Source organism: Peromyscus eremicus, chromosome 10, assembly GCF_949786415.1.
Source record: "Peromyscus eremicus chromosome 10, PerEre_H2_v1, whole genome shotgun sequence".
Taxonomy (NCBI): Eukaryota; Metazoa; Chordata; class Mammalia; order Rodentia; family Cricetidae; genus Peromyscus; species Peromyscus eremicus.
The window spans coordinates 95,369,792-95,393,696 of record NC_081426.1 but is presented as its reverse complement, the minus strand read 5'-3'; the positions used below and the strand labels follow the sequence as shown (position 1 = coordinate 95,393,696).

Genomic DNA, 23,905 nt, shown 5'->3' with positions numbered 1-23,905 from the left:
CAAACCTCCACACCTGGGAAGAACCTCAGGTAAATAACTGCCTCTATCAGATTGGCCTGTGGGCATGTCTGTCTGTGGGGCACTTTCTTGGTTGGCATTGATGTGGAAGGGACCAGCCCACTGAGAGAGGTGCCATCCCTAGGCAGGTAGGCCTGGGTTGTGTAAGAGAGCAGGCTGAGGAAGCCATGGAGAGCAGGTCAGTGAGAAGCGTGCCTTCATGGTTTCTGCTTCAAATTCCTGCATAGAGCTCCTGCGTAGAGCTCCTGCCTCGGCTTCCTTCAGTGACGGACTGTAACCTGAAAGTCAGATAAACCTTTTCCTCCCTGAGTTGCTGTTAGTCAGGGTTTTATCTCAGCAGCAGAAGAACTAGAGCAGCCACTGCTGTCTCAGCTCATCAATGGCTAGTGCTTGCTAGACTCTGGGGAGTGGGAACTGCAGGCAAGGATATGCAGTCTACTGAACCTTGCTGGAATCCTTACGGCCTCATGACTAAAACCCTCTTGATGACAGCGGGCTCCTCATTCTGAATAGATTGGTTGGTTTGTTGGCTCTGCCAAGCTGAGTTCTGCAGTTCCCTGCACAAACCTCTGCAGATTTGGGAACCAGCAGGTTGAAGAGGAAAGAGGTACAGATCCCTACCTCAGCCATGTCCAGGCAGCAGCTCCTGTCTCTTGGGAACAGCTTTGCAAGCAGTTATGAGGGGTGTTAGGGCTGCTATCTTTTCTTGTTTTGAGAAAACATCCCCCCATGCAGCTCTGGCAGGCCTAGGAACTGAAATGTAGATTTATAATGGCTGGTCTTGAATTGTGACCATCTTCCCCATCACAGAGGAAGGCAAACTAGAGCTTTCTTGAATGCTAGCATTACAGATGGAACCCACCATGCCTGGCTCAAGATTCTTTTGTTTTATTAGTTTATTTATTTATTTTGTGTATGTGTGTAGGCAAGCCTATAGCAGCCATGTGGAGGTCAGAGGGCACTTTTAGGAGTTGGTTCTCTCATGCTACCTGTGGGATCTGGGGATCAAATTCAGGTCATTAGGCATATGTGCAAGCTCCTCTACCTTTTGAGCTATCTTGCTGACCCAGGACTCATATTTATATTGAAAGCATTTTTAAAATGATTTTATTTTTATTTTTAAGTTATGTGTATGTGCATGTCTCTGTGTGGGTATGTACTCCTGAGTGAAGGTGCTCATGGAGGCCAGAGGCATAGGATCCTCCAAAGCTGGAGTTACAGGCGGTTGTAAGTCACCTGACATGGGTTATGGGAATCAACTCTTCAGCACTTTTCTTTCTTCTTTTTCTTTTTCTTCTTCTTCTTCTTTTTTTTTTCAGACAGGGTCTCACTATGTAGCCCTGGTTGGCCTGAAACTCTCCATATAGACCAGGCTGGCCTTGAACTCACAGAGATGCACCACCTCTGCCTCCCAAGTGCTGGGATTAAAGGCGTGTGCCACCATGCCCAGCCATGATCTTTTGCTGATAGAATTTTTGAAATTCTAGGAAATAAAGTCCAATCTCAGAATTAGTAACTTAGGGACTGGAGAGATGGCTTAGCGGTTAAGAGCACTGACTGCTTTTCCAGAGGACCTGGGTTCAATTCCCAGCACCCACATGGCAGCTCACAACTGTCTATAACTCCAGTTTCAGGGGACCCGGCACCCATGGCAAAACACCAATGCACATTAAATAAAAATAAATAAAATTAAAAAAAAGTTCTTTAAAAAAAGAATTAATAACTTGCCATAAATTAGTATCTATATTTTTCACTGACAGTTTGCCTATTAAGGTTGTGGGTGTACTTTAACCATTAAAAACAACTTTCTCAAGTGTGGGTGAAAAGTCAGTGTGCCAGTTTGAATTAAACCTGGTCTTCTCAGCCTTGGGACATTGCTCCCCATTTGCTCTTCTCAGGGTGGTAGGTGTTGCTTCCCTTCTGAGCAGACCAGAGACCCCATCTTCCTGCAGGAGCCGCCTCTCCAGGTGGTCAGGTGGGAGTTGCAGACGGTGTTGTGTCTGGAACACTGACCCCAGCCCCACGTTTGTGGGTGCTGGGTCACCACGGTCAGTGTGGCTAGATCAGGGGCTGGCATTGGAGTGGGATTTGGTAGATTGATGGTTGGCTGTGCCAGGAACCCGTCTCTCATGCAGCAGCTCTTCTTCTGTGCCATTCTGGGCTTCGCCTGTCTGAGGCCATGGGCTCTTCGGCTTGATGGTCATCTTCCTCATCCTCTTCACCAGGTGAGGCTCTATGGGGTCACAAGCCAAGCCTGCAGCTTTGACTCCATATCAGCCTTGGTGCTAGAATGCACTAAGTTTTACCATTAAACACAACATAAGAGAGAGAGAGAGAGAGAGAGAGAGAGACCGACCCTTCACAGACAAGCCCATGACCACAGGCCAACCCAGTGTGGACAATCCTCCATAAAGACTCTCTTCCCAGGTGATCCTAGGGTGTGTCAGGTTGACAATTAAAACTAACCACCACAAAGAAGAACATCACAGGTCCTGACCCTGACACAGACAGGCTGCGGGGTCCCCTGGAAGGGAGGAGGAGGAAGGGTCCCCAAAATGTTGTGTGGAGAACTGACTGCAGGGATACCAGAGGGCGTGAGGTCAGCTGAGATTCTCAGAGCAGGTCAGACATGAAAGGCTGGAAGGCAAACTGAGAAGAGAGCCTGTGGTCTTTCCTTTGTGAGGAGCAGTCACAAGGAGCTTGGTGTGGCTGGAGGTGCAATAGCACTGAGCATACAGCATGGACGCCATCATCCGTTATCGTGAGTGGCTCCCTAACGCAGAGAGATTAAGTCCCAAGCTGTGGCTGCCAGTGCTGGCTGGCAGGAATTCCAGGTAAAAACTAAGAGGAAGGGAGGCAGAAGGTACAGGGAGTGCAGGGTGAGCAGAAAGGCTGAGCCTCAGTCTTCCCTACTCACATCAGGCACCCCCAGAGCTCCCGTCCTCCCAGCACTTGAGAAGTGGAAGCAGAAGGATTGTTAGGAGTTCAAGATCATCCTTGGCTTTTCCGGGCGTTCTAAGCCAACAGGAGCTCGAAGGAGACCCCCTCCTGCCTGGCCCACTCTCTGTCTCTTGACTACAGACACCAGTGTACCTGGACCTAGCACTTTTGGTTTCCTTGGGACCGAATCCCATCCTTCAAAACCCAGGTGCACCCGTGGTGGAGAAAGGAGCAGCGTCTTGGTGCTCGCAGTCTTCTGGTTGCTGGCAGTGAACTGATAAGGCCCCCATCTTTCTCCCCGCCATGTGGCTCAGCCCACAGCCTTGTGGGCCTCTGGTTCCTGGTCCCTAGTCAACCTGAAGTCCCACCCCCTTGCAGCCCCCACTCAGCCCAGAGCCTCGGGGCTTTCATAATTGGTAAACTGAGGTGAGGAGACTCACCCTGAATTTGGGCAGCACCGTGTGGGCATGAGAAAAGCAGCCCGTGCGAGCAGGTGTTCATCTAGTCCTCTCGTGTGACTGGCGGTTTCAGGTACACGACCCTTTGACTGTGAGGGACTACAACTTGGAACCACGAGCTAAAATAGACCCTCTGTCCTCTGTGCAGCTTTTTGTCAAAGTATTTATGGTACAGCAGAAGTGAAGCGAGCAAACTCACCCCGCGTCTTTCTGCGCCTGGTGCTTTAGGATGTGGGTCTCCGGAGAGTGCGCCCTCTAGAATTCTCTTCATACTGTGTGATTCCGTATTTGTGACGGTATGCCTGTTTTCCAGACTGTACACCCCCGAAGTGTAGAAAGCACACCCCTTGTTTGGCCACTGTGTTCCCATTACCTGATGCAGGGCAAACAGTACATCAAGATCTGTCGACAGAAAAAAGACACGGGAGAAATTAAAGCAGATGACATGGCTTTGATTTGGCCAAACTAAATCCCACAAAGCAGAGGTGTGGCTCCTTTTCACGTTGCCACACCCTTGGCACCTTGACCGGTTTGCCAAGCCACACCCTTGGCACCTTGACCGGTTTGCCTGGCACACGGTGGCCGTAAATATTTGCTAAACATTGACTATGCTTAGATAGATTCCAGAGATTTCTCATCCAGATCCACGCCCTCTCTGGGAACTGGAATGATCCAGTGTCTCTGTGTGGAGGGAGGTTTGACAGGAGCCGCTGTGAGGCTGCGCTCATCTGTGTACCAGTCTAACGGGCACCCAGGTGTTACCAGACCGCAGGGACTGCTCTGTGCCCCCTTCCCCGGCTGCCGCTCTATCCACTAATGCTGCAGTCCACACTGCTGTCACTGGACAGTGCATTGAGTAGCAGCCAAAACAGTTCTGCCTGCTTTATTAAACTGTTTTCAAACCCAACTCTGTATTTATCAAAAAAATAAATCACCTAGTTGACTAAGTAGAAACATTTTAAAAGTACGTGTGTGTGTGTGTGTGTGTGTGTGCGTGCACATGACCATGGTCATGGGTGTGCTGTGACACTCAAGTGCAAGATTAAATGACAATTTTCATGAATCGGTTCTCCTCTCACTGAGGGTTCTGGGGATTGAACTCAGGTCGTTGGGTTTGTACAGCAAACACTTTTGCCTGCTGAGCCATCAGAAACTCCGTAACTTACTGCTTGAGTTCAGAGCCCCCCCCCCCCAACAGATGACCTTGAGCTTCTTGACCCTTCTGCCTCTGGAGTGTTGTGATTTCAGGCATGAACCACCATGCCCGCTGTGTGTGTTAGTGTGGATGGAGTGTAGGACGTTATGTGTAGTGGGCAAGCATTCTACCAACTGTGTAACGTCCCACTGCACCCATGACAGTTTTTATCCACTCACTAACTCAGTCTCACGGCTCAGCCAGTGACAGTGCTGCTGCTGACAACCAGAGTTCAATCCCGGGACCCACGGCAGAAGAGCCCTGAGTCCTGAAAGGTGTCCTCTGCTGCATAAGTGAGTGCTGTATCAGGTGTGAACATGTGTACACACACACACACACACAAACACACAACCAGAGTTCAATCCCGGGACCCACGGCAGAAGAGCACTGAGTCCTGAAAGGTGTCCTCTGCTGCATAAGTGAGTGCTGTATCAGGTGTGAACATGTGTACACACAGACACACACACAAACACACAACCAGAGTTCAATCCCGGGACCCACGGCAGAAGAGCCCTGAGTCCTGAAAGGTGTCCTCTGCTGCATGAGTGAGTGCTGTATCAGGTGTGAACATGTGTACACACACACAGACACACATACAAACACACAAGACACACTAACACACAAACACATATATACACTACACACTCTTTCACACACACACATACTCATACATCACACATACACACAAACTCACACACACCAAACACACACACAAGACACACAGATACACACCAACACTCACAAATACATATATACACCACACAGTCACACAGACACACGTACGTAGACACACACATACTCACACATCACACACACACATACAAATTTACATACATCAAACACACACACAAGACACACAGATACACACCAACACTCACACTACACACCACACAGTCACACAGACACACACACGTAGACACACACATACTCACACATCACACACACACACACACATACAAATTCACATACACCAAACACACACACAAGACACACAGACACACACTAACACACATAAACACACACATACATGCAGACACACAAACACATACACACACATACATACAGATACACACACACACACACAATCCTTAGCCCAGAGTAGGGTTTTTCTCAGCAGCTCCTTTCAAACCATGCTGTTGTCAAGGATTCGGCTGAGGAGGTTTTCCCCAGCTAATCCCTGTATTTACCCACGTGCTTTGCTGGATCCCAGGAATGTGCAGCAGCCAGCTCAGATGAATGGCCTCTGAAGTAAACACAGCACACTCTGAGATCAACAGACTTAGCGGCACATTCTTCTGTGTTTTTAACCTGGGACTCCCTCTCCCTATTTTCTGTTCGGTTGAGGTGCTAACCACTCTCCTTCCCTCTCAGTGGAGCACACCGCTTTGAAGCGTTGAATGGTGATCACTCTCTAGTAGCCTCCACATTGTTCCAGGACCTCTGTGGACCTGTTCATGTATTCATATGGCTCATGTGCCCAAAGAGATTAGATGATGTCAGGGAGGGTCAGCAGCCCCTGGTCTTGGCCAGATGCGCATGACAGAACCTCACAGAACAAAGGAGCTTGTGTTTTCTGATTTGATCTCAAAGCTTCAACTTTTGGAAGCCTGGCTCCACCCAGCATTCTGCTGAGTGTTGGGTGGAGATCAGCCAGGTGGGCCCCGTGTGATCCCCTACCTACTCTCCTGTGTCCTAGAACTCTGTCACCACACTGGGGAGATTAGACAAAAGCCCTCTGCAGTTTGCTCTCCTTTTGAGCAAGTCCTACTAGAGGGACTTCATCTCAAAGAAGCTCCCTCCTTGTTCACCACAGCTGTGTGGAGTTCCAACTTGTCTTGGACTTCCTCAGCGATGTCTTGAAATCCGGTATGAACTTGCTGTGGTTTGCCTTTGGGCATCAAACTGTTTAGCTTGGCTCGATTGTATAATAATTATATAATTGCCCAATATTCTTGTCAGCAATTTGCAGTCCGTATTTTTAATAGAACCACTTGCCTTTCTTTCCACGGGTTCCTTCAGAACTGGTATAAGCTCCTGGGTTAATGCGGGTGCAGATATGGGCAGGGGTGACGTGAGCCCTGTGCCTCCTGTGGTCATTTGCTCCATAAAAATCCTCGTGTCAGCCATCTTCTGGGTGCTTCTTATGGACTTTGCTTTATTAAAATTGCTGTTAGTATTTGTTGAAGTGTATCCTTTGAGAGAATTTTTTCTTTATTAATTAACTCATCTAGGAAATCTAGTTTTTCAAAGAGGAAAAACTGAGATGAAGTCTCTTTGTTATCCAGTTCCTAAGTTAAGAAATATTTCCATTTATCTGATGCATCGTGGAATAATGGTGATAATGTGAGGCTTTAAGGGGGAGTTGAAGTCAGTTCCACGGCTTCCCAATCAGTTTTCTGACTTACCATCGCGCCGCTCACTAGGCCTTTATCTCAGCTTCACTGGTCACTTTTCTCTCAGTGGTCCTGCTCTTGACCTTAGGTTCTCCCTGATGCAATAAACAAAACTGGCTGGGAAGTAGCTAAGAATTACGTAAATGATCACACCCTAATCTTTTCAGTTTATCAGGGAGAAGACATTAAAGAGAATGGAATAGTGATCAAAGTAGCTAACATTGATTGATTGATTGATTGATTATAATCTGTGAGCCACTTTTCTAAGCTGATGCTTGCATTGATTGATTGATTGATTGATTATAATCTGTGAGCCACTTTTCTAAGCTGATGCTTGCTCTATGTCTCTGTGTCTCTGTTTCTGTCTCTCTCTCTCTCTCTCTCTCTGTCTCTGTCTCTCTCTTTCTCTCTCTCAAACTCAAAAACGAATCCCCCAAAACATACATATAAAAATCACAAAATTCAACTTGGGCATGATGGCACACACCTTTTAATTCCAGAACTTAGGAGGCAGAGGCTGGTGAATCTCTGTGAGTTTGTGGCCCAGACTGTTCTTTACAACTGCCCAGACTACACAGTGAGACCTTGTCTCAATCAAACAACACACACACACACACGCACACGCACACGCACACGCACACGCACACGCACGCACGCATACACACGCACGCACGCATACACACGCACACACATACACACATGCACACACGCTCGCATACACACACATGCACACACACACACGCGCACACGCACGCGCGCGTGCACACACACACGCACACATGCACACACACACACATACACACACGCACACACACACCACAAAAGCAGCGATAATAAAGCCCCCGCAGAGCTCTAGACAGGAGCAGACACTCCGAGCTGCGTGCCCAGCGTCACTGACTGCTCCAGTTGTGTGGTGTAACTGCTGCTGTGACAGGTGACCTGGCGTGTCTGTGAAGATCTACTTGAGTGTGCTGGTACATGCGTGCCTGTGATGCTAGCCATTGAGAGAGGCTGAAACAGGAGGGACTTTTGAACCCAAGAGTGCTGGGCTAACCTGGGAAACAGACTCTCTCAAACAATCCCCTTCCACTCCCCAAATATTTAGCATGTCAAGAATACGCATGTCACTTTCAAAACTGTTCTCTGTGAAAGTCCTTGTTAAACAGTTACCATCCCCACCCTAATTTGCCTGAGTGCTGCCCTGGTATTTTTCATGACAAATTGTTTCTCTTTAGTACTTTTCAGAAAGTCTCCATTTAACTTGTAACATTTAATGTGTGCTCACGTGTAAAATTTCAGCAGTTTTCTTACTGAAATTTGTTTATTTTTATAGGCAATTTGAAACTTGCAGAGAGGATTTTAAGGCCGCTTCTGACTTGCTAAGTCCACCTTCGAGCTGAAAAACCAAAAGCTGCCGTGACTGGAGGGACCCGCTTTTGGAGAAATGGCAGCGACAGCCCACCACGTGATCGCCATGCTTGCCCTGACGAGCTGGTTGGCTGCTGCAGGTAATGCTCGTTTTGAATCGCATGCTTCTTATCTTCTTTTGAATGCCTGTTTTCTTTCCCTCCTCAGTCTCCTTGGTTAGAAATATTTAGGCCATGTTATCTTGTTGTAAAATATGAATATTTAGGTTATTTAGGCAAATAAAATATTTGCCTAGCATCCAGATATGGAATGTGTTTGCCTATGTTGTAGCTTACTTGACTGGGGCTAGACATTCTAATGTCATGACATGGAGACCCAGCTAGCCTCTGCTGAGGCAGGCAGACAGAGCCCCAGTTGACTTTGTTACATGCATAGATAATGGCAAAATAAGAATTCTGTGTTTCTTTTTATTCTTTTCAAAGAATTGTCTTGTAAAACAAATCGATCTTCTATATAGCGGTAGCACTCCTATCAATGAGATTTTGGGGGAGGGAGCATTTAGTTTCAGCTGCTTCAGATACGTTAGTAAGAACTCCTTAAGAAGTGGAGAGAGGTCTGAGAGGTGGCTTGGAGTGCTTGTCTTGCCCATGTGAGGCCCACAGTGCCATCTCCAGCACTGGAGGCGAAAAAAGCGGCGTGGAGAGGAGTACTTTGTGTTTCCCAGAGACAGTCAGAGTATAAGGGTGGAGCTTGGGGGACCAAATGACTGCGTTAGGAATATCATCCTGCATGCCAGCATCGTAGTGTCTCATGTCAAGGCCGTGTGACAAATTCGGAAGGTTAATTTGCTCCATTTGTCATCATTTGCTCGGTTATGTTCTGCAGTGAGCTGTACAAAAGCAATTCATTGGCTCAGTAATGGAAACTGGCAGTTCTCAACAAGAACAGTGCCGACTTAAATATGTCCTACAGCCAGCCTCTGGGCTAAATGATTGGAGTATATAAAAATGAGTAAGAACGTTTTAATTTAATAAGCTCATGTAATCAAAACTCTGAGGTGTAATTATTTGTGACATTTTGTCGGAGATAAAGTGAGAGATGGAGACACATAGTTCATCTACACAAAGTTGTGTAGCTGGGGGATGGAGGATCCAGATATTACATTTTACATCTCATGTGGTGGATGCAAGATAGCATCTGATCACAGAGGCTTTGCAGACAGACGGGGGCTGTTTGCAGACAGACTGTGGGAAGGCCAGTTGGCATAAATTGACGTGTAAGACTGGGGATCAGAATGCCCCCTCCCCCACCGTTGCAAACATTTTGAAAGAGGGTTGTTAGTTTGGGTTGTTTTTATTTTAAATACCGGTGTATGAACCTGAACTGTCCATTCTGTTAGTGTGACTCGCTGTCAGCAGTTTCATTTTGTGTCATTATGGGAAAGCTATTTGCCTTTCAGTGTGCGCATTAAAATGGATCTCTCCTTTCCTTTCCTTTCTTTCTTTTTTGTTTTTTCTTTCTCTTTCTCTTGTTTCTTTGAGACAGGGTCTCTCTATGTAGCACAGGCAGGATTCAAGGTGTATACCGGCATGCCTAGTAAAAATGGATCTTAACATTAAGATGGATCATGAGGGGGAGGTACAGCACACTTGCCGTGATAAGGTGTGGAACTGTGGCTGGGGTACTGATGGAGGACACACGCCAGACAGAAAACATGAGTGTCGCTTCAGGGAAAAGTGGGGAGTATGGTAACTTGTGCAGCCTTGGCAGTTTTCACAGTGAATCGGTCTTGCCAAACCACCAGGGAAGAGAAGCACATACTTAGTCTCAGATATATCCAAAGCCTTGCAGAGGTAGAAAATACAGTAGAGCCACAGCTCGTATAGAGCCTGGCATGTAAGAGGGGCAGACACCCCTTTTGTTTTCCTGGTGTGTGTGCACGAGTATGCTTGCACATGTATGTGTGTGTGTAGGTCAGAGTGCAGCTTCAGGAGTCACTTCTCAGGCTCTGTGCACTTTTTCCTGAGACAGGCCTCTCGCTGGCCCAGAACTCACCAGCTAGGCTAGATGGCTAGCCATGTGAGCCTGGGCACTCCTCTGACCCTTCTTGACACTGGTGGGTAACAGGTGTGTGCCACCACACTCGGCTTTTTAAAATGTGAGTTCTGTGGACTGGGGCTTGAACTCCGGTCATCAAACTTGGAAAAAGAGCATTTTACTGACTGAGCCCTAACCCCTAAGGGGGCTTTTTAAGTGTAGAAGTTTGTTAATGGTGTCATTTTGTACAACCAGATGGGGCCAAATGAATGGAGGAGAAATAGGTCTTGCCTGTGCTGACACATGGGGGCTCCCTTCTCCACCCTCATATAGCCCAGACGGACCTCAAGTTTGGTGGTAGCTGAGGATGGCCTTGAACTTCTGACATCCTCCTTCTGCCTTTAGAGTGCTGGAAATACTGACATGCGTCTCTATGACCAGTTTATATGGTTTCATCCCCAGCACCTCCTGTGTGCTAGCAAGTACTCCACTGACTGGGCCATGTCCCAGCCGTTTTCCTAGCTCTCCACATAGATTCAGTTTACTTCACAAAGTGCTTTTTGGGGTATTCTGGCTGGGTTGAACTCCAAGAAGATCATAATAATGAAAATTTATGGAGTAATTACTATAATTATGCTAGGCCCCACCCCTAGTGCTTCCTACATAATGTAATTTCATCTCCAGAGCAACCCTAAGAAATGTGAATACTTTGATCATCCCTGGTTTATAGATGAGAGAACAGAACTGCAGGGGGTCGGGTCATCTCCTCAGGGCACACAGTTTGCAAGACTCAGCCATCAATTACTCTAGGATTGGTGATGGAGTCTGTACATTGCTGTATTATGAGAACTTTGAGGGCATTTGCTTTGGCTTCTTTTTGTTGTTAATTGTTTTGAAACAGAGTCTTATTTTGTAGCGCTGGTTGGCTCAGAGCTCACTCTGTAGAGCAGCCTGGCCTTGAACTCGAAGAGATCTGCTGGCCTCTGCCTCCTGAGTGCTGGGATTAATGGTGTGCCCCATCCATCATATCCCACCTGAAAGGCATTTGAGGGAGTGATGATGGACTCTCCTTGAGCCACCCATACCCTCATTTTTTAGTGCATATTAATTCTGTAAAACATCTGTGTCCTTCTGAAACGTTGCTCACAGTCTCTGCTGAGTACGAGCACAGCAGGAGGCAGCAGTTTGCAAAGGAACATACACTTTATTGCTTCTCTCAAATGCTTGAATTCTAGTTAGACTGAATATAATCATATAACAAGAGTATTCAGAGCCAGGCATTATCTGTAATCAATCCTAGATAAAGGCAGGGTGATTGAGAGTTAAGTCATCCTTGGCTACATGGTTCTAGGCTAGCCTGGGATACACAAAACCCTGTCTTAAGAGTAACAACAAAAACCAGTGTGTGAGGAATGCCCAGAGGAACCCCCAGGGCAGGAAGTCTTTGTGGGCTAGAGCCCCTGGGGACTCTTGTCTCCTGCTCTGTCCTGAAGGCTGCGCTGAATCAGGAAGGGGAAGAGGGCTGACTAGGTGGGAACATTGGCACAGTGACACCCAGGGCACGGTCTCTGTCTTCTGGTGAGAAGACTTGGAAAACTTTATGGGGATGGGAGACAGGGCTCTTGGGAAAGGAGGAGGGAGCGGATTGTGGGGACCTTGAATATCAGAACAAGGTTCTGGATTTTGTTCTGTACTTTGGGTTCACTCTTTTTCATCCTCTGAGGTCAGAGGCACACCCTGCTTAGTAAGGATTTAAGCACCGCTCCCTCCCATGCAGCTGAGAATACAGTTTCCAGGTAGGAGGGGCTACAGGCTGGTGTGTGTGTGTGTGTGTGTGTGTGTGTGTGTGTGTGTGTGTGTGTGTGTATGTGTATTAAGACAACTTACCCCACGATCATCTTACAAATAAGAAACTGAGACTCAGTTAATGACTTCTGCAAAGTCCTGTGACTTCTAAGTGAAGACCCAGCTGTCGAATGCAGGCCATTGCTGCCCTATTGGGGCCCCCCAGGAGAAGAGCCCACGTGTGGGATGAATGAAACTCTTAGCTTGATTAAGTGACAGGTGAGTAGCCACCAGTGTGACATTCGGTTAGAAGGGAGGGACGTGCCACCAGAGCAGATGAAGTGACTGAGGTTGCTTGTATTCATTGTCATTTCGTACAAAGGACCTTGTCGCTGTTTGCCAGGACGGGCTGGAGAGTGGAAGGATGAGGGCGGTAAAGTTGTACGTATACCTCATGGGGGAGGGGCAAGCAATAAGGCACAGCAGGGTTTTGTGTGTTGACCCCAGGGTCTGGAAGGCCCTTCTGTGGAAGTCTTTCCCTCTTCGCTTTCGTTGGGGAAGAGGAAGGTGAAGCAGGCAGGTGGTAGGCAGCCATGACCCAGGCTACCCACTGGTGTGACAAAACTCATCCATCCTTTTCCTCCTCACTCTTCTTCCTTGGCATTACATGGCATCCTCTGTTCTTGGAAGATGTGCCATGTAAGAACCAGAGTGCCTTTTGGTTGGAAATCACCGTAGGCTGTTGACTGGCCCCTTTTCTGAGATCCTGTAATCTATCTCACATCAAGAAAGCAGGAAGCTTGAAAATTAATGCTTACCACTGCAGGCTTAAGTCTGTTTTCACTTTAAAGACAAACGACACATCTCTAAAAAATAGTAGCTGCTGCGTCCGAGGTCTGCCAGTGTCCATCAGGGGTGTGTTTCCAGAGTCCCAGTAATGAGAAAAAGGCATGCAGAAAGAATTCAGGGAAGTCAGCTTGGCTAGAAGACATGGTCCTGGCTGCATTTGCTGGCTGGTGTACCAGGTCAGCAGGTCTGCTGAGGTGAGTTCTGTAGAAACTCCCCTGCTGTAGCACCGGGGGTGGGAGGTGATGCCTGGCTTCTTCATTCCTGTCTTGATGTGGTGTCCAGGTGTGTCCTGTTGGAAGCTTGCCCACAGCCTGCACACACATTTTATCCATCAAACGTGGCTCTTCTCATTCCATTTGGATACACCTGGGATTCCAGGTGCAGCCCACAGGAAGCTGAGATGGTTTTCATCTAAACTGCTTCCCTGCTGAGGAAGCTTTGAAGTCCTGTGTCCTGGTGACAGGCTGAGGTGCTAGCTGAGGTGCTAGCTGGGTAATACTCAGTTTGGAGTGGGCTGAGCTGGCAGCTTGGAGAGTGTCTAAGCTAATAATTACATCCTATTGTAGCTGCCGTTTTCAAGATGCTTTCTCTACCTCCCATTTCATCTGAACCTCCCAGCAGCCTCTGGGGTGGGTCTTAGTCTCTTCATTTCTAGAGCGAGAATGTTGGGGTTTAGAGTGAGTGAGTGATTTAGAGAGATGATTCAATTCTTGGTCCAGCTAGAACTCAAACACACTTCCACAGATAACCTCGAGCACCATGTGTTACAGAGACACCTTCCCCCCACCCCACCCACCCCCCGCCACACACACACACACACACACACACACACACACACACACACACACACACACAGAGCACCTCACCTCCCCAAACTGCAGCCTGATGCTTTCCTTGGCAGGTGACATAGATCTGTTCATTTAATCCTTACAGAAAACACATGATCTTGGCATTCAAGATTGTCACTGCTGTTGTTATGGCCAATATTTTAACTCATATTACAAATGAGAAGACCAGTGTGAGGAAAGTTAAGTGCAGCTACACTGAGAAACAAATTCATAAATTAATGGTGAGAGAGGTGGAGAAGTAGCGATCAAAGTTCCATGCCCTTGGGAGGTAGAGGCAGAAGGGTGGGATGTTCAAGGTCATCTTCAGCTATATGACAAGTTCAAGGCTAAGGCTGGCTTGACTATGTGACACTATCTCAAAAAACCAAACCAAACCAAAACAAAACAAAAACAAAAACAAAACCAAAAACCAAAACACCTCAACATCCCCAAAACAAAATAAACAAAAAAACCCAACAAAAACAAGAAACCCAAACTTTACACTGTTTCTATTATGTTGTCCCAAAGATACTGACACTCAATTTTTAAATTTTGTTTTTTAATTGACAATTGATGTATTTGTAAGGCCCAATATGCCATTTTAATATGTGTATATTATATGTTTACATTGTGAGATGGCATATTTAATATTTGAATCACCTGTCCTAATTTATGTATTACTGTGTTTGTCTATGTGTGTGGTGTGTGTGCCCTGGTTGGTGTGTGATGATCAGAGAACAACTTGTGGGATCTGAGTCTCTCCTTCTATGCTATGGGACCTGGAGATCAAACTTAGATGGTCAGGCTTGGCAGCAAGCACATTTACCCACTGAGCCGTCTCTACTGGGCCCCATATTGACCACTTTTGTGTTTGTGTGGTAAGAACACTTAGAATTTACTCTCAGCAATTTAAAAAGAATTAATGTGGCGTGTGTGTGTGTGTGTGTGTGTGTGTGTGTACACACATGTGCCACTGTTGAGTGTGACTAGAAGACAACTTGCAGGAGTTGTTTTTCTTCTGCGAGGTGAGTTCCAGAGATCAAACTCTGATTATCAGGTTGGGCAGCAAGAGCCTCAGTCACCCCTGCTGAGCAGTCTCCCACCCCTTACTCAGCGGTTCACACTTGCCATACATTATCACTGACTACAGTCACCATGATACTTTGTTGCTCTCAAACCGTTTCCTCCTGAGATTTTTGTATCACTTGACTAATCTCTCCACAGTCCATCCCCATCTCAGCCTCAGGCAACCACTGTTTGACTCTGTTTCCATGAATTTGATCACTTTAGATTCTGTGTATTAGTGAGATTGTATGGTCTTGCTTATTTTGCTTAACATAACGACCTCCGGGTTTATCTGTGCTGTAGGGCTGAGAAGATTTCCTCCTTTTTAGGGCTGAGGGGACTCCACTGTGTCATGTGCCTCATTTTCTTTGCCCATTTGTCCTAAGTTCTCTGGGTTTTGCACTAATGGCCCACGAATTTCAGAATGGGGACCAGACAACCATCTAACCAACCACTGCCATCAATACCCCCCCCACACACACACCAAAACAGCAACAAAAAGGATCAAGTGTTGTAGCCTTAAAGGTTCAAAACAGATTGAGAAATACCTTCTCTTGCCAAACCTGAGGTCTTGAGACACAGGAGTTGATTTGGTTTCTGTGGTGGTTTCAATGAGAATGGCCCCCATAGGCTCATGTATTTGGATACTTGGTCCCCAGTTGGTGGAACTATTTGGGAAGGATTAGGAGGTGTGGCTTTGTTGGAGAAGGTGTGTCACCAGGGCAGGCTTTGAGGTTTCAAAAGCCTACACCATGCCCAGTGTCTCTCTGTGCTTTCGGGTAAAGATCTGAGTCTCAGCTGCTGCTCTAGTGCCTTGCCTGCTGCCATGTTTTTGACATGATGATCACGGCCCCTAATCCTATGGAATGTAAGCCTCGAATAGACTGCCCCTTCTATAAGTTGGCTTGGTCACAGTGTCTCTTCTCAGCAATAGAGACGTAACTAATAATTACAGCCTGTAATTATTTTAGTCTTCAATTCTTCACTTTTGTGTTTAATATTCCTTTTTGATGTGTAGAGGAAGTCTATTCTCAGTGAAGTACGAGCCATCACCAGGTTGTTACATTTTGTACTGATTCTATTTTTAATTGTATTTGTTTAGTGTGTTGTGTTTTTTGTGTGTGTACACAGCACAGCACACATATGTAAGTCAGAAGTCCACTTGAGGGGGAGTCCATGTGGGTCCTGATGGTTGAGCTCAGGTCTTCAGGCTTCGTGGTAAGCAACTTCCTTTACATGCTGAGTCATTTCACTGTCCTACCTACCATGACCCACCTATTCTAAAGAGCAGATGATTGTTTCTAAAAAAAAGACCTGAGTGGCTGCAGTGGCTTGCCATTGGTCTGCGTCCTCTGTGGGACGCTGTACATATCCACAGGTGACGAAATATCACCTCTCTCCTTCCCTTTCAGTTTTTTTACACAGAAACCACACACACACACACACACACACACACAGGTGAGGTAGTGAGTAGTTATTTCTCAACAATTCTCTTGTACTGCGCTGTGTGTATGTATTGTGGTGTGTGTGTGTGTGTGTGTGTGTGTGTGTATGTGTGTGTGTGTGTGGTGTGCTTATGTGGGGTATGTGTATATGGTGTGTGTGTGTGTGTGTGTGTGTGTGTGTGTATGTGTATTTGCAAGGCAGTTTACTAACAGCTATTTCATTTGGGTAACTAGATGTACACACAGAATAGGAAGGATGGATGGTTAGCAGGACAGCGGGTGAGATTGTCTACAGGTCTGATGTCAGATTCGGCAGCAGAATGCATTCTTTCTCTTTTGCATCTGTATCCTAGGCTGTGTCGTTGCTACCCTGCTCTGGATTTCTGATTATTTGAAGTATTTTAGGTTACCAATGGCAATCTGTTTTATGAAGAGTGATTTTCGACAGGACAGAGTTATCTGTATGTTTCCAGATGGCTGTATAATTGCTAAAAGTTTATAGTTCGGCACAGTTGTGTATGTAGGAAATTAGATAACTGATCCTTGATACTCTGGCCCTGACACACACCGTGTGGCGAAGCAAATGCTGCTTAGCCCCCACCTGGCCCTGTGCCTTTGCAAGTGGAAGCAGGGACCATTCATCATTTTGCATTTGCTTTAAACTTTCAAATACCCACTGCATTTTAGATAAAACTTGTGGTCTTGTCCAGAGATTGTGAGTAACCTGCTAAGTCTCAGGCACTTTGCTGGCTTCTAAGGCCCAGAAAGGGGGGAACTTGGGAGTTGGCGCTTTTGTCCATATTCTTTTCGCATAGTTGAACTTCTTAAACTGCTAATCGATTGCTTTATTCAGCCAGCAGTTATTGAGTGCTTACTGTATTCAAGACGCTATTCCAGGCATTGAGGTATAATGAGGAAAAAGGGCAAAAGTACTTGATCTTATGAACCGTGTCTGGAGTGGGGAGAAATAGAGCAGAAACAATCATTATGCCTCTTTAGTGGGTCCAGTCTCCACTGGACAAAGGCAAAGAGAATAGAACTTGGTAAGGGAGGAGAACAATTTAAAGCTAAGTTGGAGGGGTGAGTGCTTGCCTAGTGTGCACAAAGCCCTGGTTTAATCTCCAGTACTGAATAAAACAATCTGAATGGTGGTGCATGCCTGTAACCCCAGATCTTACAAGGTCGGGGGTTGATGATTAGAAGTTCAAGGTCATCCTTGGCTATGTAGGGAATTCAAAGTCATTGTTGGCTTCGTGAGACTCTGTCTAGAACAGGAGAAGGAGGAGGAGGAAGAGGAGAGGAGGAGGAAGAGAAGAATAGTTCAGTTGGAAAGAACTTGCCTAGATTCCACTAGGCCCTAGATTTCATCCTAGTACCACCCAAAAATACTGATTAAAAAAATAAAGTTGGGATTTGGGCTTGTAGCTCAATAATAGACTATAGACATATAATGTGCAAAACCCATTGTACAAAAGCACACCTATCTGTCCGTCCATCCATCCATCCATCCATCCATCCATCCATCTACCTGTCCACTAGTCTACCCCCACCTCCCACCCATCCACCCATTGATCCTTCCATCATCTACCCATCTACACACACATACTCCACCCCATGAGGTAGAACCCTTAGAGGGTTTGAGCCAAAGAATATGATCGGGGCATTTTTCTCTCTTTCCATGTTCATATGTATATGCAAGTATGTGTGTATATAAACATGTTTTTGTGTGTGTGCATTTATGCATGTTTTGAATGTGTATGAGTATATGCATGTTTTGCATGTGTGAGGGTGTGCATGCATGTTTTGCATGTGTGAGGGTGTACATGCATGTTTTGCATGTGTGAGGGTGTATATGCATGTTTTGCATGTGTGAGGGTGTACATGCATGTTTTAAATGTGTGAGGGTGTACATGCATGTTTTGAATGTGTGAGACTGTATGCATATTTTGCATGTGTGAGTGTGTGCATGCATGTGGAAGCTGAAGGTTGATATGAGGAATCGCCCACCTCTAAGATCATGCTTCCACTTTGCTCGGTGAGGCAGGTCTCTCAATCAAATTCAGAGCTCACTGATATGGCTAGTCTTGCTATCCTGCTTGTTTTGTGAATCCTGCCTCTACCTTCAGAGGATGGAATTTGCATGGCTTCTGGGGATCTGAACTCTGGTGTGTGTACTTCTGTGGCTATTTCTTTAATCCTGAGCCATCTCCCCAGTCCTACGAGCATGCTCTCAGGGGATCATGCTCTGGGATACTGTTCGATAATCGTAGTAATTGCATTAAGCGACAGTGGTAACAAGGGTCACTTACTACATGGAGGGACCTTGGGAAGTGATCTCCTTAAATGAATGGTGACAATTCCGTCATTCTTGTCAGTCAGAGGTGAGCCTTTGAGGAGGAGGAGCCTTTCTGGTTTGCTCTCTTAAACTCATCCCTGGCATTAAAAGGCCTGTACAACCCTGAGCTTGCCGCAGCCTCAGAAGGCAGTCTTTCTGTTTTTGAGACTGAACTAGGAAAGTTCAGAGGAATGCTGTGGTATTTTCTCTTTTTGCCCCTAGGTAGCTCCCCCCATTTTTCTAGCCCCCCCCCCCCGTGTTTAACTTGTTGGCTGTGCATATGGAGCAGGCTAGACTTTGGAGTGGCCTTAGCTAATGAAGACTAGAAAAACTCCCCACATGACTGAGCTTATGGGAGGGGGGCATCTTGGATTGTGCAGGATTCTTTGAATAGAAGAAGGGAATTAAGAGAGGGGGAGAGAAAGAGGGGGAGAAAGAGACTGTATTTTTATTCTCTTAAAGTACTTTTTTGGGGGTGAGTGTGGAGAGGGGATGGGGATATGCCCTAGAAACAATGTCAAACAGGAAAAAAGAAGTCTTTCTGGTGAAAGAATTGTTTGAATTTTAGGCTTGTTAGTGATATAATTGGAGAGCAGGGCCTGATCCCAGCACCTACCTTGGTTGTTGGCAGGAACAGCTCTGGGTCTCAGTGTAGCTCTGGTGGGCGCCCTACAATCCTGCCTCCTGTGTTTGCCAGGCTTAATTAGCTCTAGAGGACGCTATCAAAGACTGTCTAGCAGTGGTTTGTTAATGATAGGGGACAGATTCAAAAGCACTAATTAATTGTTAGATTATTTGCAAAGCACATGCTGGAAAACCCAAAGCCTGCAGAGAGGGTTGGCAGAGATTAGCCCCGACCTTCCAGGCTCAATTGCCTCTTGGAGTTGGGCCAAGAGGGGTGTAGCTGTTCTTTGTGGAGAAGTGCTCTTGGCCTTATTCTTCCCTGAATTGTCAGTTTTCTGTTCCAGGCTCCACGGTGACAGAGCTTCTGTGGTCCCTGAAAGACCCAGAGTGTGCAAAGGACACCCTTGGGAAGCTATGTGTGCTTTGTTTAGTGAGAGAAATACAATCACTTAATATTTACTAACTAACTAAATATTCATTAACTAAATAAATAATTCCCAAAACAGCCTCTCAGAGAATGGGGAGGGAGCTGCAGTTGGATCGGTCCAGGTCCTGAGTATTAAATGTTCAAAGGCATCAAGTTTTGGCTTTTGGGGGCTTGGGGTTTAGGACACTTATAGACATGCCTGAGGCTCCGTCCTTGGTCTGCAGCCTTACCAAAAATACCTGCCCCCAAGAGAACACTCAGCATGTTAATAATCCTGTTTAAAGGGGGTAAGCAGAAAGAATGAAAAATATGAATTCCTAGTGCATTAGGAAAATAAAAGCTTGAAAAAAATGAAAAGCCCCTCAATTTGAAATTCTGTGTCCCAGTGGATGCTCAGTGTAGGCAGTATAGGGGCAGGGGGAAACAGGCTGGTGCTCTTTTTCTTTTGGGGGTATACCTTACAGATCATAGTCCCTAGACTTAGCTCCACCAGATGACTTGTGAGTCAGTAGTGTTGCTCGAGGTCCCTTAAAGATGAGGGGATCTGAGGCCTTTCCAGTGATCACCGGTTTCTGTTGCTTCTGAGGGAGTGCTGTAGAGGAAAGCAGGAAGAATTTGCTTCTTATCTAAGAGCCAAGCATAAGAGAGCTGCCGTGGCCCAGTGTAAAAACAGCCTTCAGAAGTATTCCAAGACCCCGGCCTGGCCCTGACTCCCACTGACCTCCATCCTTCTGTGCTTGGGCGGCCAAGTGAGTAAGTGGCTACAAACGCCAGACCAAATTGCACTTTATTAACATGATTCAAAAGAAAAGAATTCTAAGGAAAACTTTCAGAGACCTGTGCTGAGCCATTTCATGATATTGTCAGATCTTCCTGAACTCAAGGAAGGCACAAGAAGATCTGTTGACTGCTCAGTTTGGAATCTATTGGAAAGTGTTTTCAGGAGTCCTCCAGAGAGGGTGCTGGTGGAGGAAGCTGTGTGTTTGGTGCTCACTTGGAGGCCCAGTGTCCTGAGAACACAGGGAAGAGGCCCCAGGAGCCCCCAGACCACTTCGTGGAGCCTGATGAGACTGAAGCTCTCAGAGCTGTGCAGGATCATGAAGAGGTTCTCCAGTTCAGGAACTCTCTTTGGAAGAGGTTCTACACTTTTTCTCTGGGAAAGTGATGCCAGCGACTGGCGTATCCCAGTGAAGCTGGGCGGTGATGCTAGGCTAGTACTTGAGTTTTATTTCATCATTTTTAAAGACTTCAACTTAGCTGTTTTAGAAAATAACCATGGTTATTTGCATTTAAATACATAGAAGTGGGGGAAGGGTCCAGGTTGAGAGAGAGGAAACAAGAATTGCTGGGAGTCTGCAGCTTGAAATTTTTTTTTTGCTCTTCATAAACGTGGTACACCCTCGCATTCTTTTCTAGTTTTTAAAATCTGCTCTACATTTGTAGTTTTGGTAGGTATTTTTCGTTTTCTTTTGTGTGTGCTAGGAATTCCCTCCAGTGTCTCATGTATACTAAGCATGTACTCTACCATTGAGCCACACTCCTAGCCATCAACAGTTTATCTTGAAGACTTCAGTGTGTTCAGGTGTGAACAGGGACATAACTTAGAGCTGTAATTTCGCCCTCTGCAAGCATCTTCATTAATAATGATGGCAATTAATATCCCCCATGGCTAGAAGGAGCCTGAGCGTTCAGGAACAGGTAACTAAGGCCAGCTGCTAAAGTAAGTTGGTCTGGATGGCTTTGCTCTAGGCTATGGGAACTTCAGACTCAATGTGCACCGTAAGGAATATGTGTCTAGCTGAGGCTCAGGACTAGGCCTTCTGAGAATCATATCATCTCTTCGCCGTGGTTAAAGTGAGAATCCTTGTTGCTTTGGACTAAAAGTCAGAGTTAGGTGCAGTCTCAGCATCCAAATATTGAGTGTCACGAGTTTGTCAGGTCCTCTGATTTCGGTGAAATTTTGCTTGAGTATAATCACCCCAGTGAAGTTTCTCAAAAGATTTCGTAAGGATTTTATCTTCTGACTGTGAGTGTTTAAAGACTTTATCCAGGTGAACAATGACTGTTAGATTGTTACACGTTTATTAAAGGAAGTAATTGTTGTGGTTTGAATGTGAAATGGCCCCAGCTCTTGGTACCACTTGTGGCGTTTGTGGGGCACTGAGAAGTGGAGGCTGCTAGAGTGAATGAGTCACTGAGGGTGAGTCTTGGGGTTCTCATCCCAGCTCTGTTTCCTTTTCACTCTTTTCCTGGGACTGTGTCTCCTTGAACTTTAAGCCGTTAGATTTAAGCCTCTTTCTTAAATTGCTTTTATTAGCGTATTTTAGACAGTACTTCTCTATCCTCTGGTCGAGGCTGGCCTTGACAGGTAGATGAATTCTGCAAACTAGTGGTTCAAACAAGTATGATCATGAGTGTGAGACTTTTCCAGAGGATCTGTGAAGTCAACATAGTTTTCTAGTGAGGTTAAGCTCTCTCAAACCAGGCTAACTTTTAAGGGTTTGATAGCATTAAAAGAGTTAAATAAAGCTGCTGCCACCTCAGAGGAATCAGGCACTGCCTTACTAACACACATTTGCATAAATAATTTCCAGTTTCATTTATGTTGAAAATGAAGCTATAGAAACCTCCAAATTCATGTTAGTGGGCAGCGGTGTCCTCGGGAAGAGCTGCTGCGTAGCTGTTTGAGTTGTAAGTTGAACTGGTCCGTCTTTCATGGACCACCATTTCCCTGAAGGAAAATGAAGGAACACTGGACAAACTGGTCCTCCAGACTTTACAGGCAGTTTTGACTAAGTACAAAGTGAGCCTTTTATTGGAAGGAAAACTGCTGGTGATATTTGTTGCCAATGATAAGATCTTATTCAACCAGAATTCACAATTTGGAGAAGTTGTGTCTATCACCATGGCCGTGACAGTGTCATGGTAGTTAACTACTTTCTGACAGGATTAATAGAGATGCTGTGATCACATGACTTTAAAGACACAGAACAATGAGATGTCTTATCTGGAAATCCTGTAAAACTCAGCAGACTATTGTTTTCCAAATCGGTGCCTGATACATGAATCAAAACATCCTTCATTTTTAGAGTACAGGACAGAGCAGTTGATTCTTAAAACCTTTATATTTTTAGATAATTTTAGATCTAGCAAAAGAGTTACACAGATAACACAGAAGTCTTCTGTGTTCTTCACTTGGGTTTGCCTTATGATAATCACAGAACGGTGGTCAAAACTATACTAAAAAAACTATGATATTATTACATTAATATTCTAAAAGTACTCCATTTATTTGGACTTAACTAGTATTTATTTGTTTATCCAAATACCTTTTTTGGTTCCCGGATCCACACAGGTTTTTGTGTTGCCTTTGGTTTCCTGTTTCCTTGGATCCCTCTAGTCTGTGACTGGTCTTCATTACTTTAACGATTTTGACCCTTTAGAAAAGTACTGGCTGCCGCACTTCAGTTTGGGTTTGTCTGTTGCTGTCTCATGGCCACGTTGCTGTCTCACAGCCATGCTGCAATAGTGCTGGACTGGGAACGATGCCACAGAGCTCCCATGCCCCTTTCTGGGCATCAGCTCCAGTGTATGTTGTTGAGGGTACTTACTCCTTGGTGATGTTAATCTCGGTCACTTGGTTAGAGTGGCTTATGCCAGAATCCTCAGCTTATTCATAAAGTTACTATTTTTCACTTTAAAATGATTCAGGATTTTGGAAGAATGCAATGGATTTTAATGTATTGGAGTATGAAAAGTTCATTATGTGACTCAGAGGCAGTGATGCAAGAAGCCTTATAAATGACTGCTTGTTGATCTGAGATACAATGTGGAAGGGGACATAGGCACAATTACATGGAAAGACTGTCAAGATTTGCAGCTTCCAATTGCTTAGACCACTGGCACTCTGCTTCTGCAGGATTCATAGCTAAAGGTTTAACCAAGCATAGACTGGAAGTACGTTAAACAAATTGCATCTGTACCAAACCTCTCATCATTGTTACCCAAATAATTTAATAGGAAAACTGCACAATATGCACACTATGTTAGGCCTTATAAGTAGTCTAGAGGTGATGTAGAGTACCTGGAGGGGATGTGTACAGGCTGTGCCATCTTGCATGCCTGGTGGCAGTGGCGGT

At 45.7% G+C, this 23,905-nt stretch overlaps 1 protein-coding gene across 1 annotated transcript in view; it reads left to right on the top strand.

Annotated features, from left to right (window-relative positions):
- Positions 1-23,905, top strand: part of Tgfbr3 (transforming growth factor beta receptor 3) — a 188,255-nt gene that overhangs the window by 13,192 nt on the left and 151,158 nt on the right. The window contains exon 2 of the mRNA XM_059274900.1: positions 8,338-8,512. Within this exon, the coding sequence (XP_059130883.1) occupies positions 8,449-8,512 (64 nt within the window). The 5' untranslated portion in view covers positions 8,338-8,448. The remainder of the gene's footprint in view (positions 1-8,337; positions 8,513-23,905) is intronic.